Source organism: Perca fluviatilis, chromosome 5 (genome assembly GCF_010015445.1).
Source record: "Perca fluviatilis chromosome 5, GENO_Pfluv_1.0, whole genome shotgun sequence".
Classification (NCBI taxonomy): domain Eukaryota; kingdom Metazoa; phylum Chordata; class Actinopteri; order Perciformes; family Percidae; genus Perca; species Perca fluviatilis.
In genome coordinates this window covers 20,892,962-20,905,977 of record NC_053116.1, presented here as the reverse complement: position 1 = coordinate 20,905,977, position 13,016 = coordinate 20,892,962, and the positions used below count along the sequence as shown (strand labels likewise).

The 13,016-nt window shown below is 39.0% G+C and overlaps 2 protein-coding genes across 6 annotated transcripts in view; both read left to right on the top strand.

The window, feature by feature from the left end:
- Nucleotides 1–13,016, top strand: part of LOC120558386 (homeobox protein Hox-C10a-like) — a 132,348-nt gene that overhangs the window by 46,541 nt on the left and 72,791 nt on the right. For 4 of the 5 annotated variants that reach the window (XR_005639106.1, XR_005639105.1, XR_005639104.1 and 1 more), the window contains one exon: nucleotides 1,834–2,045. The gene's annotated coding sequence lies outside the window, so the exon portion shown is untranslated. Of the gene's footprint in view, nucleotides 1–761; nucleotides 828–1,833; nucleotides 2,046–13,016 lie in introns of all 5 variants that reach the window. The other variant, XR_005639108.1, reaches the window with a different exon arrangement.
- Nucleotides 6,843–10,710, top strand: hoxc12a (homeobox C12a). Its single transcript, XM_039799367.1, has 2 exons — nucleotides 6,843–7,448; nucleotides 8,559–10,710. The coding sequence occupies exons 1-2, from the start codon at nucleotides 6,863–6,865 to the stop codon at nucleotides 8,795–8,797; spliced, it is 825 nt and encodes a 274-aa protein (XP_039655301.1). The 5' UTR covers nucleotides 6,843–6,862; the 3' UTR covers nucleotides 8,798–10,710.

Below are 13,016 nucleotides of genomic sequence, written 5' to 3'. Positions count from 1 at the left end.
TAACCAGACGACAGGTCTTTCCTCTTCAAGCTGAGTCCATATTATCAGCAGCTGATGGACGAGTGAGGATTGTATGTTGTAGAGTGTTAATTAAGCATCCTGGAGTCTTGTTAATGGCAACGGGAGAGGACACAGTGATTACGCGTGGTTGGTGAGCAGCAATGTGCATTTTCTGACACCAAACTAAGAAAAATACCAAATTAATCATGATATTTAGACCCATTCTTATTCCAGATCGAAATATTCACAGTTGCAGGATCTGATCTTTCAAATGGAACATGCAGTTTAGAGAAACAGCCGGCGGAGAAACACACGCACTATATGTCCGAATCCATCCCGCCCTGCCCTGCCCTCCAACCGCAGGTTTAATCAAAGTGAATGCCAAAGATGTTTTACCTGTTAATTGGCAAAAGTTCAATTTCAGAATAATCGCAAACTGACCGAAAGGCAATTAAAAGCGATTTATGCTTCAGCTCTCACAGAAACATTTACTGAGTGACCACAGCATATTAGTTGCAGACCTTTTCTTACTCCACAGGTACAAATTGGGTATTGTTGGTCTAATAATGAGAACATTATTACCCGCACCCTAAGAGTTCATCGAGCACTTTCTCTTACCAGTCACCGTCCAGTGCACTTTGCAATGTAGCCTACTATATTTTTCGGATTATTCTTTCTGTAGATATTAAGAATAATTGCGTAAATTAAAATGGCAACGCATTTACTTTTACAGCACATGATACCTATATTATGTCTTGCAGCCCCGTGCACTTGGATTTCTTTAGACCTGCATGCTGTAACACTGTTTCAGGATGTAAAATAAACAGGTGAGTTAAGCAATGAACTTGAGGATGCATTTGATTCTGTCGCCTATATGAACTCCTTATTTTATTAATCAAAACACGTATTGATGGTACAAGTACACATGCGCTCACGCTCAGTCCGAAGCTGCATTGCAGATCGAGTTCCTCTAGTTTTATATAGAGATTATCCTATATTATTTACAGATGTATGTATGGACGCGGAAAGTTTTTTGTACATGCGACTAGTGTTTTCAACCATTAAGGACTCACATGCAAGTTAGGCTACTTCAGTTGTAATTATGAAGGTAGAAAAAAAGAAATAATGTGGAAAAATGACATTTAAAGATGATTGTTCTGAGAATAATCAAAGTTCAATGTTATACTTAAAACTAGTCTATCTCAAGTCTGTAATTTCAGTTTTTTAAATGAATAAACATACACGCATCTTAGACGTAGCCTAAATGTAAATAAATGGCTCTGTCTTTTTCTTTAGTGAAAATAATTCACGTCTAAGGCCTAAATATTTTTGCCTAATATGTCTAATGTTGTAGCTATTCCCCAAAACAGCATATCTACAACACAGTTAGATGGCTGGTGTTTTGTATCCTAATTTCTCTACAGGCGAGGCGTTGGCTGCACTCTGGTCACTTTTTCCAGCTCTTCTGATTTTTTTGAGGTTATTGATTACAATCCAAGCCGTCAGACTTCAAGTTTTTGTTTGTCTGCTTCCTGGATTTTCAATCCTTGTGGAAAGTTCTGGGTCTCCTGATTTACCCTTGACCATGACTATGCAGTCACTTTGACCTTGACATCACAGCAGATTGTGAATAATAAATAGGGGGCTGGACACCAATGCTGGCGGTTTGTTTGTAGACAAACAAGGTGTTATTTCCCTGTCTAGACAGCCGGGCTTAATGACATGCCATAAATACATAAAAAAGGGGAAGTGTAGCGAAATCCTCTGACCTGCATTTCTGACCATCTCCTAGAGCCTTACATTAACATTTGGGCTCTGTTTTGTGTTTTCCAGAAGTCCCCTAAAAGTTGTTGCTCTGGCTCATGCACTCTGGAACCACCAATGGCTTCATCCACTCATCATGAGGTGTGTGTTATTGACCACGAAGGACAGGTAGGACTTTTGACGTCTCACACCAACACCAGTAATCCGCAGCAAGCAGCCATACTGTCTACACAGCGAGAGGAAATGACAATACGACGTCGCCCACAATATAACGATTAAAGGTATGGCCGTTTTCTTCTATGGCAGTAGGCCTACGTGGACTTTGTTTTATGACTGTTTAGCTCACAGCAAACGCTGTACAATGAACAGACAAAACTAACTTACAGAAATATGATGGATAATGTGATTTGTACCCTTTTTTCTTTTTTTGACATAGTTTTCTTCAAAGTAAAGAGCACGCAACATTAAGTTGAGAGAAAAATAGACCTGCTTTAAATATAGTTTATAGCTTACATTTTAACTCCTGGTATTTAGGAACATAGCAGAAATTATAATTTTACAAAAGTTGTCTAGCAGTAGGCCTATATTAAATGTATTTCACATAAAATAACTAATCTCAAACATGATGTAAGAAAGCTTGTTTAGGTGTAATTCAAATGGCCACTGTTTATTTAAAATGTAGACTACATGGAAATGTAAATAGTATTTCGAAATAATACATCCGCAATGTATAAATGCAGAAATATCCCCATACGCATATTTAAAATGGTTTCATATAGGCTTCACTTGTAGAAGAAAATCGGGAATTATGTTCCGTTAGTCCAACACTGTCATATATACAGTTTCCTCAAAGTTATTTTATTCTGTTTGTCACCTAAAATAATCAAATAACATACAACGCCCGAGATTAACATTTAGGCTACTATGCCGAGCAAAGGAAGACCCAAAATAAATCAACTAAAGCACACAGCTTCTTTTCAAATAAAAACACAAAAGAAACAAAACAAAAAGCTTTTAGAAGCTTTGCACCCTCATCAGCCGCTGATTTTACCTTGAAAACGTAAAATGTATAAAAAGTAGCATTGCTTTTGGTTGTGTGTGCGGCGTCAAAGCTGCAGGCCGCTGTCAGCCAGACACATGAGACAGGGGGCTGATAACCTCTGGTGGTGACCAGAGGAAAATATCAGGAAGTGCAGCAACTCCCTCTAATTTAAGGATATTTTAGTTGAGTTAATTTCTGGTTTCATTGTTATGACTCATTTAGATTAGTGTTGGTAGTTATTCTTTCATTGCGTTCGACAGTATTCATGAAATATGGAGTTGACAATTATCATTTTGATGCAGAAGTTTTTCTAACTGTTAAAGTTGAAGGCCTGCTTATAGTGAATGCTACAGCAAAAGGCGGTCCCAATGGGTTTCAGCTGTTTAGTTATGACATTGTTGTTTACATTTAATTTTACTTTAATGCAATCAAGGCATTGCTTTGTGATTTGATGGATCTACTGGTGGAATATATCCGATCATGGAAATCACATGTCGGAGCAGTGTAAGAAAACAAAGATAGAAAGAGGTTTGTGACGTTCAGTTTTTGAGTTATTTAGTCATATGTGTTTATTTTTTCTTTTAAGTATTTGCAGATATGATGCTATAAGAATACAGTATATTCCACACATTTAACAGCACTGTTGTTTGAAAAGTCACATTGTGTTAACGCGTTTTAAAAATGTAACCCATCTGACTGACGACATAAGCCTCGTTTGGTTTGAAAATGCATAATTTATTGATCATAAATACACAGTCCATAGCTGAGCTATGGACTGAGCATGAGCTTTTTACATTTGATTTTTCTGATTACATATTACATAAACACACACACACACACACACACACACACACACACACACACACACACACACACACACACACAAAATAAAGTTTCTCAGTCTGGAATTGAAAATTAAAAATGTAAAAATTAGTAAATAAAATGCAAAACTTGAGCAAATACCCTTGTGGCAGCTTATAGCATTATAACTTCAGTCATACGTTCAAATAAATCAGATGACGCAATGGCTTTACTATAAATGCTGGTTTGCAATGTTTAATTTGCGCAATGTACATAGGAATTACACTAAATGATAATTAAAATGTGTTATATTTTTATGGAAATTGAAGTAGACCTATATGCTACATTTTCTATATCTATTTTTATTTTCCAGGTTCATATCCTTAATTAAAAAAATGTAAGGAATAGAATAGTTTTTTTCCCCCGAATTAGTCTATATATAATGTATAATGTAGAAATATCGTTTGTTGTAAATGAAAAGATCAGCAAAACGTTTCAACTTCAACGTTTCCACTTTTGTGGGTTCTTTAGGCTTCCCTTGGCGGTTTGTTTTCCTTGAAGAAAGCTTTAAAAGGGTTGCACAAGGCTATAACTGTGGCAACCTGCCTGCAGAGAATCAAAGAGAAAAAGGGAAGAAAAGCCTTTTGTTTAGGCTATTGCCCTGTCTGGACAGGACCAGTGGATTCCAGGAGGGCAATTTCAATATCGAGCAGACAGTGTACTAGACAGTGACCTTGACAGTGCTCGGTTTACCAAGTTCTTTTTTTAACAGCAGATTTTCATTTAGCTAAATAAGAGCACAGGGCCCCTCACGGTCACATATGACATCATTGCTGAGCTAAAGATGACGATGAACAGACGATCAATTGTTTGAATGTGAAATGCGGATCTGTGGGAGTACTACTGGATCGGAGGCGTGGAGAGACGAGGCAAGGAGGCGCAACACATGGCCTCTTTCTCCGAGGTAAAGTGGCGATTTAGGGATACAACGTTACTGACTGGATGGCCGTCCGGGCCATTTTGTTGTAAACATCACACTGCGCTCTTTTGTTTTTGGTTGCGGTTATAATAACACGAGAAGCGATACCAAGACACCCCATTGCTCCTCATAAGACTGAGGCGCAATATATTATATTGGATTGATGTTGTGCTGCATTGCGAGACTCACTAACTAGATGCAAGTATGTGCAGTGATAGGAGAGGCAATGAGTCCAAGGGACAGAATGATACCGCTACGGATTCCTGAGCGCTTCTCCAGTTTAAACATTTGATATTTGTCTTTCTATTTAAGGCTAGAGCAAGGCCCGGTGCCTTTGGGTTAGATAGGGTAGCCTACATGGTCACAAGTTACGGATACAGCTATCAAATATCAGCCGACTTGCAAATCGTTCCCAAACCAATGTTTAAATGAATGCTGATGTTCTCATATAACACTTCATTGGCGAATTTGTAGCACCCAACCAGCGCCAGTCAGCACGCATGTGCAAGCTGCTGTATCCCGGCACATTTCTGTGAATCCTTAACTCATTTAATATCAATTATTAATGAATTAAATCAGCCTGTTTATTATTTGTCTTATTTGGACACTTATTATTTTGTTTTCATGATGCCATGTTAAGGAAGACGATATGTTACTTTTTAAATCAGCGGCGCATCCTGGAATATATTCAAATTATTTTTATGACTCGGGCTGTTAGCCCTCATTTTAAGCTGGCACAGCCTAACAGGCTGTTTATTCTATTTTATTGATTCTAATTTCTACCTTTTATTCATTTTGATGAAGTATTTGAGTTCAATATCAAGTTCAACCTGCCGTGACTCTGCGTCGTGAACTTGAATGGATGGACGGCGACGTACATGATGTGTGCTGGGTATATTTAGGAACCCGTGTCATTGATGAGTCAAACTTTTTGTCGTTGGCGTAGTCAGACTTTTTTTGTTTTTTTAAATTGCCATAATTGAGACATAAGCAGCTCCCCACTGCTGAGTTATTAAAACTTTTGAATCCATAAATTGATGTTGTCTGATGTAGTCAAGAGGAGGGGTGGTGGTAAATTATAAATTTATAAAGGGAAAGAGGGATTAGCAAAACAGTTGCTGGACTGATATAATATAATATAGAAAGTTGTTAAACGATTGCAAAGTTTTCCTAGATTTTATTTCTAATTAATCGAGGAGTCTGTAGACCCGGGAGAGGAATGCAAAAGCCAAGGGTCAGTCATAAGAATATGTTTGAGGATGATGGTTGGGCAGTTTGATGACCAAAGACCACATTAGAAACCCTTGCGCCAGCTGTTGGCAGCATGTCTGAATCTTTTGCACATCATGGCGAAGTGTTCTGCAGAAAAAGTGAATCTGAAAAGTTTTTTTTCTGTCAGAGCAGAGGCATGACTACAGTAGGCCTATGGTATAGCACATATTTGTTCAGTGTCAGAGCTGCATCTACAAATCAACTAATTAGCGAGATATAAAGCAGAGAGACCCTCGGCTGATTGAATCAGTTAAGTGCCCTCTGATATCTTGTAAAATTCATATAAAAGAATTGTGAGAGGTATAACAATCCCACCAGAGTTTGGCTGTGAACGTTTATTGGAGGTATCTGTTAAAACTGTTCATGTGAGGTGTACTAGGGAATATTATGTGAAATATACCCTCTTAAAGTAACCTTGTAGAATATCGTCCTCTTTTACAGAGCCAGTGGCTTCAACCTGCTGACCCCGTTACTGTAAATATGAGTAGAGTGCGGCAATGAGCATCAGTCTTTTCTTAAAACAAGCCTGTAAAATTGGGACATCACAGCTTTATATGACATGGAATTCAACCATAATTTGTTAGAAAACAAGATGTCCTATGCACCCTCTCCTTCAAGAAAAAAAATAGTTTTCATAAGAAATAGAATTTAAAAAACTTTTGCCAGCTTATAAATATATTAAACGAGGCCACGGACAGTTCCACTTGTGTAAAAGGAGAAGCAGCCTGGACTCCTTTTGGACTCGGTGTGACTCAAGTGAAGAAAAACAAGATCCTACATTTTTAATAAAAGGTTTATAGTATTTTTAAAAAGCATATAAACCTCTGTAATACAGAAGTTAATGTTTTGTTTTGTCTGAGATGGACCGAGTGGGTGGTACCATGTGTAGCAGAAGTTAGCCTGGACACGTGGTTTGAGGATGACCAATCAGGCGCCCCTCCAGGTTTAACTATGTTAAATGTCAGATTGCAATAAACTAGAAGCTGTTGGTCGGGCCCGCGGAAATGGGCGAGCATAATCTCCTTAATCCAGGGTTTGTGGGACCTTTGGTAAACATCCACACTGGAGACACATTTTACTTTCCGAATTTTAGAGCCTCAGGGGGACAACTGGCGGGGCTACCGTCGCTCTCCTACCCGAGAAGGGACAATGTTTGCTCCCTCCCGTGGAATCCTTCGGAGCCGTGCAATGGATACTCTCAATCCTACTTTAGCAGCCCCGTGTCTATTAACCCTTCTTTCAATCGGTCGTGCGAAATTAGCAGACCAGAAGAGGGTAAATGTTATTATAACAACGGCAACGGGAACAGGGAGACCTGTTCAGGTGGCAGCAGCCTCAAACGAGAGGATAGGGCGAGAGACACATCATCATTAACATCTGACCACGGGATGCACAGTGGAATTGGCAGCACAGCCACCTTCTCCAAATATGATTATGGGACCGAGCAGCTAACGCAAGACCCGCCATCCTGTCAGTCAATGGAGTCCGACTCCAGCTCCTCTCTGCTCAACGAGGGCAGCAAGCCTCCATCCAGCGACACACAGACCCTGGTGTCACCGGGAAGCCATTCAAGCAACATAGCCGCAGGAGGTGGGTGCTATTATTATTATTATTATTTTTTTTTTTTTACCACAAGTATTATAAACGCACGTTCACATTATTTAGAAGAGAAGTGCACATAGCGTACAGTTGCGCTATTACACCGTCATTAGAGCTTGTTACCTTGATGCACAGCTTGCAGCCTCGATTAGCCTGCAGGGTACTTGCGTGGTGTGCAAACGCCGCTAGGGGTTGCCCTAAAATGCCTCACGCGCCATGTGGTTGTGTACAGTTACAGATAACCTCACCAAACCATAATGCCCACTAGCTTTTGAATAAATGATCATCCCTGTCATTGCATTTGCACACCTGAATTCAGGCGTATACATGTTTGGTGCATTGTTACACGTTTGTACTTAACAAATTAGCGCAGTGATTTAAAGAGGAGAGGCGCTTTGGTTGACTGCATAGATAGAGAGTTTTCTTTTTAATGACTCGTAAACAGAATTAATATCTGTCGCTGTGTACTCAAGAGTCATTTAATATGCTCTGAAACTCGCAAATAAGTAGGGGTATTTGCAAGCACGACTTAATTATCACGTTAACTGCAACAATAAAACTTCCTGTGACACACGCCGCTGTAAACAGGCGGTCTCTATAGAGAGGGTTGAAAAATACTAAAAAAACACCTATGATCAAAAATTGCACAGCATTGGGCATGTTCCGCTGGTCCTGATATTGGGATTGAGATCAGATAGGTCCAGGCAGAGACCAAAACAAATCCAGTTTGGCTGTGTGTGGAGGAAGCTACAGCTTCCAGGGGCGTCAGTCCTTTGAATCCTAATAGAATCCCTACATGGGATCTTTTTCAAAACACAGATGATTTAAACATCGTCTACACTTCCGCGGCCGCAGACATCTTTGGGAAGTGCTTTATCATGAAACTGTAATTTGACTTCTAGATCGAATTTTCTGATTAGTCTCCAGTTTACTGCTCAAATGAATGTTTGATTCACTCAGCCCACAGTAGGGCAATTAGCCAAGCCTCCCTTGGACAACTGACGCCCTGTAGGCTCCTCATAACCTTGGAGGTGACCGTGATATTGCAACTGTTGCGACTAATCCGTTGTATGCCCCCTCCTCCTCCTCTCTCTCCTCCAGGTGCCCCGTGGTACCCGATGCACACTCGGACCAGAAAGAAACGTAAACCGTATTCCAAACTTCAGCTGGCTGAGCTAGAGGGTGAATTCATGCTGAATGAGTTCATCACCAGGCAGCGGCGGAGGGAGCTCTCCGACCGTCTGAACCTCAGCGACCAACAAGTGAAGATCTGGTTCCAGAACCGCAGGATGAAGAAGAAGAGACTCATGCTGAGGGAGCAAGCCTTGGCCTACTTTTAGAGATGCGGCAGAAGGTGAATCGATGGGCAGTAAAAGCCAAGCCTTCTGCGTTCCCTTAGGTCTTATTTCAATGCATGCACTCATATATCAATCTTTTTGACATTGCAGGCAATTATTACAACATTTTCTGATATTATTTTTTTGAAAGGTGCGGGCTGCACAAGCCCAAAACAAGCCACTATCTGACATTCAATGCTATAGTCAACATGACAGTAAGACTGCCTCTATGTTTGGTATAATCGCACAAAAACTGTGAGAATGTGTATTTCTGTGTACGATGCATCTCTTGGTTTTTCCTTATTTGTCAAGAGACGTGTAAGCCACGCGAAAAATGCTGTCGATGCAATAGTTCATCTTGGGATGACCCATAATGACAACATCCTTTGTGTTCCATTTTTCGTCAGAGAAAGTGAGGAGGGAGCGGGGCCACTAGGTAAAATCTAAAAAAAATTAGGCCTAAAAATAGCAGTGAAGTCAGAAAGGCAGAGAAGCCTGGTTTGATCCGCATCCGCGCACTCATTTATCTGAGGTTATGAACTGATAAAGAAGAATCTCCCTCCGGGTTGCTTAAAACTTCCACAGCCATAATTTGTTGGGAAAGAGGAACATCATCGTTATCTCCTTTTCACAGTTTTTGCCACTCTTTGTGGGCACGTTCACGGTCACGGACAGGAAGTCTGTGAGTCTGCATGAGGAGAGGGAGGACTAAAACCGCAATGTAATCCATATCGATATCTTTATGACTGCATTGGAAAAAATGAATTGCCATGTCTTTGTTCATGTGCTAACACGTTTCTAAAGGTATTTTTCTTACTTGTATTACCTTTCAACTTGTCTTTACAACAACCACAGAATCCTGCATGAGTTGCATTTTTTTAGTTGAGTGAGATCACCGTTTGAATACGGTTTTGAGCTGCTATTAAAGTCCACGTCCAGATCGTGCCCGTTAAAAATAGTGTATTCAACAATAAACTCGCCAGGATCTGTAATGGAAATATTCACCAGTATAAGTAGGCTACATTTTTAGGCCAACTTGGTTAAACAAGGCTGCCGCCTAAAGTTGCAACGGAGGAAGGATGATACGTTTTTAGGCCTGAAAGAGCATTTTCTTAAACTTGGTGCTCATAATAAAAATAAATATGTAGAAATTTAGAAAAGTTAATCATAGGCCTATATGTGCTCCCTTAATTCAGTGCGAATGCATCATCTGTCATGTATAATGAGTAAGCTATAGCAGTGAAATGTATTTGCAGCATGTTATTGATGTGAAATAGCTATAAGTCATGTTCTGCGGGCCACTTTTTCTATAGGTGATTTTTTTATTATTATTATTTTTTGAACAAATCAAATGCGAACACAACCCTAAACATTTTTGACACAGACGTCTACAAAGAATGTATTATTATTATTATTATTATTATTATTATTATTATTTTTATTATTAGGATGGAAGGATGGAGAGCCTATCTGGCTACTTAATGTACTTGCTCCTTGCAACGTGCTTAATGTTTTCCCTTTCCTTACCTTGTACTGGTGTATACCTTTGTAAAATTAAATTACATATGTTACTATTCGCATCCTGTTTGAGGATCCCTTATCGCTAATAGTGCGTTTTGTTATTGATCGTCTTGTACAATATAGCATTCCATATAGCCTATTTGTGGTTGTAAGGGTTGGAAATGTAGGCCTATTATATCATACTGCCAAGGAGGTAAGAAATGGTATTCAAGAAGTTTTACCATACATAACATTTAAAGAAACCCTGTTTCAGTGTAATAGTTGTTTGTTATCGTTTTTATTTCGTCCCTCATCGCATTCCCTTCTTTGCGCTTGTAAGGATTGCTACGTTGTCTTGTAAAAGTAATACTGATATGAATGTATAAGGTCTTCAATAAACAGAATATTGAAACGTTTATTGGTGTCACCTCAGTCTGTTATTGGGTTGCTTCTTTGAATGTCCTGCTTCGAAATCAGCTTTTCGGAGTGCTGCTGACTGGTGGTATTATTTTATTAGACGTGAGCTGTAACGGTTTAAAAATACATGTGTCCAACGCAGTGAAATGAACATTTAAGGGAACATTTGGAAGTATTTGAGAGGGTGTTTTGTTGGCACATAATTGTACATGCTGTGAACTCTAATCAATAGGAGCCCACACAGGTTGGCCTTGTTTTATTATGGCCGCTCAGATAGCTATGATATCTTTCCATGCAAAATGGCGGCCAGATGCAAATGCTAAACCCCATCTTGCATTGACTAGTATTTCTATTTAATATATACAACTACATTAGTTTAAGGCAAAAAGTATTTTTCAATTTTTTTCTGAAGTCTTGTGCTTTCCCTTGAAGTTTGACCTAATCAATGTCACTGGTATACAAGCCTATAATGGCGCAGCTAAACACGCAATAGCTCTGTAAAGCAGTAATAGGGTTACACCCCAGTGCTCCAAATAGCCAAGCCTTTTGGACTGGCTGTGCATGCTGTAGCTTGAGGTTTGCATTATGGATTTAAACGCGTTATAATGACATATCAAAACATGGTTTATGAAAAGATGAGCACAGATTAGATAGAACTGCTTACACAAATGGCATACATCTTTACAAACGACACACACGGTTGTATATAATAAACCCATAACACAAAGCTCTCTCTCTACTGGCAAGGAAGTGTAAAGCAATGCGATGCCTTGCAGTGTTTTCCTATCTGCTAACTAAGCGAGCATCAATGCGTTTGTCCTCAACAGATTCCAGTCACAGTTCGGTGAAGTAGGCCCACTGGAAACGGTTGTACTGTCTCAATGTTGAGATCAGATGTTGCCTTTTCAGTGAACTGTGAACGGCCGCCCCTGCAACCGGCGTCTGTCTATGATCACAACACAAATACACACATGTAAGATGAAGTGAGCTTATTACTTAACACAATCCTCTTGGTGCTGTGTTAACTACCGACTCGAACGTTTATCAGTTAAGATATAAGATACACAGTGCAATTACGACAAGACATGGCTCTGAGCTGATTGCTTCAGTATGGGAACTCTTCTATCTCATAGTATATGCTGTAGTGATGCTCACAGAAGCCTCTGCTTTTTGTGCCTGTTTACCTTACTTCAAACCTCCACCTTCCCAAATGGACTACACATGCATAATAGTTTTGTGCATTGTTTTACATGTAAAAAGGGAATATAAGAACTGTAATATACTCCATGAGAGGAAAGGGCCGTCTGCACGCGCTGCTATTCGATCGGGCACAATGCGTCAGTTTGCAGATATCAAAAATAATATTTACTGTATAATATGCTGGTTACATCTGTAAACGTTATAAACAAATCTTGGAATTACAATATATTTCTAGTCAAAAATACACTAGATATCATGATATGGCATCCGCTGGTTTTATGTTTTAGAAAAATGTTCTCAATATACATTTACGCATCTGATTAAAAGTGATTTTGAAGAATCACATCAATTAAATCACTGCCTAGAATTTGAACATAAACATCAGCAGAAATAATAGCATCTGGATTTCAATAGTTTCCTCCGTATAAAATGAGAAATACAGGCGTAATGTTTTGATATGCACTCTTTTACGCACAGACGACAACACTTGTTTTAATCCAAGGAACACAAAGTGCATTAGTTTTGAAGTGTCGCCAGACTGATGCAAAGCATAACCAGTGAGTGTACCAAGTATTTGCTGCGATATGATAATAACCAAGACTATGAAATAATACTAAGATCTTAAATTGCGTGTGTTGAATTTGATCATTCAGAGGACATCATTCATAACAACTCCAAACTTCTTAGCCGATCAAACGCGCTGTTAACCATGAAAGGAGATAAACTAGTGTCTTGTGTCTCTGTGTTGCCTTGTTAAATGGGTTAGAGGAGAATAATAGATGCAAAATGCACCATGACGCTCCTGACTGTCCTGCAGTACCTCAGCCATTATTTGTAAAAGAAATCTTCAAGGTCAATTATGTTACAAATATTGTCTACAATCTCTTGAACGAGCTCTTGAAATTTAAACATCAACAACTGTAATAACTTAATTATGTCCAATTATGTCTAGTGTAAACGCCTTTGTGCTTGTAGAAATGCGCAAATGGAAAGAGCGATAAAGAATAGATATTAATCAGAATTCATGATTTGTTATATATATATATATATATATATATATATATATATATATATATATATATATATATATATATATATATATATA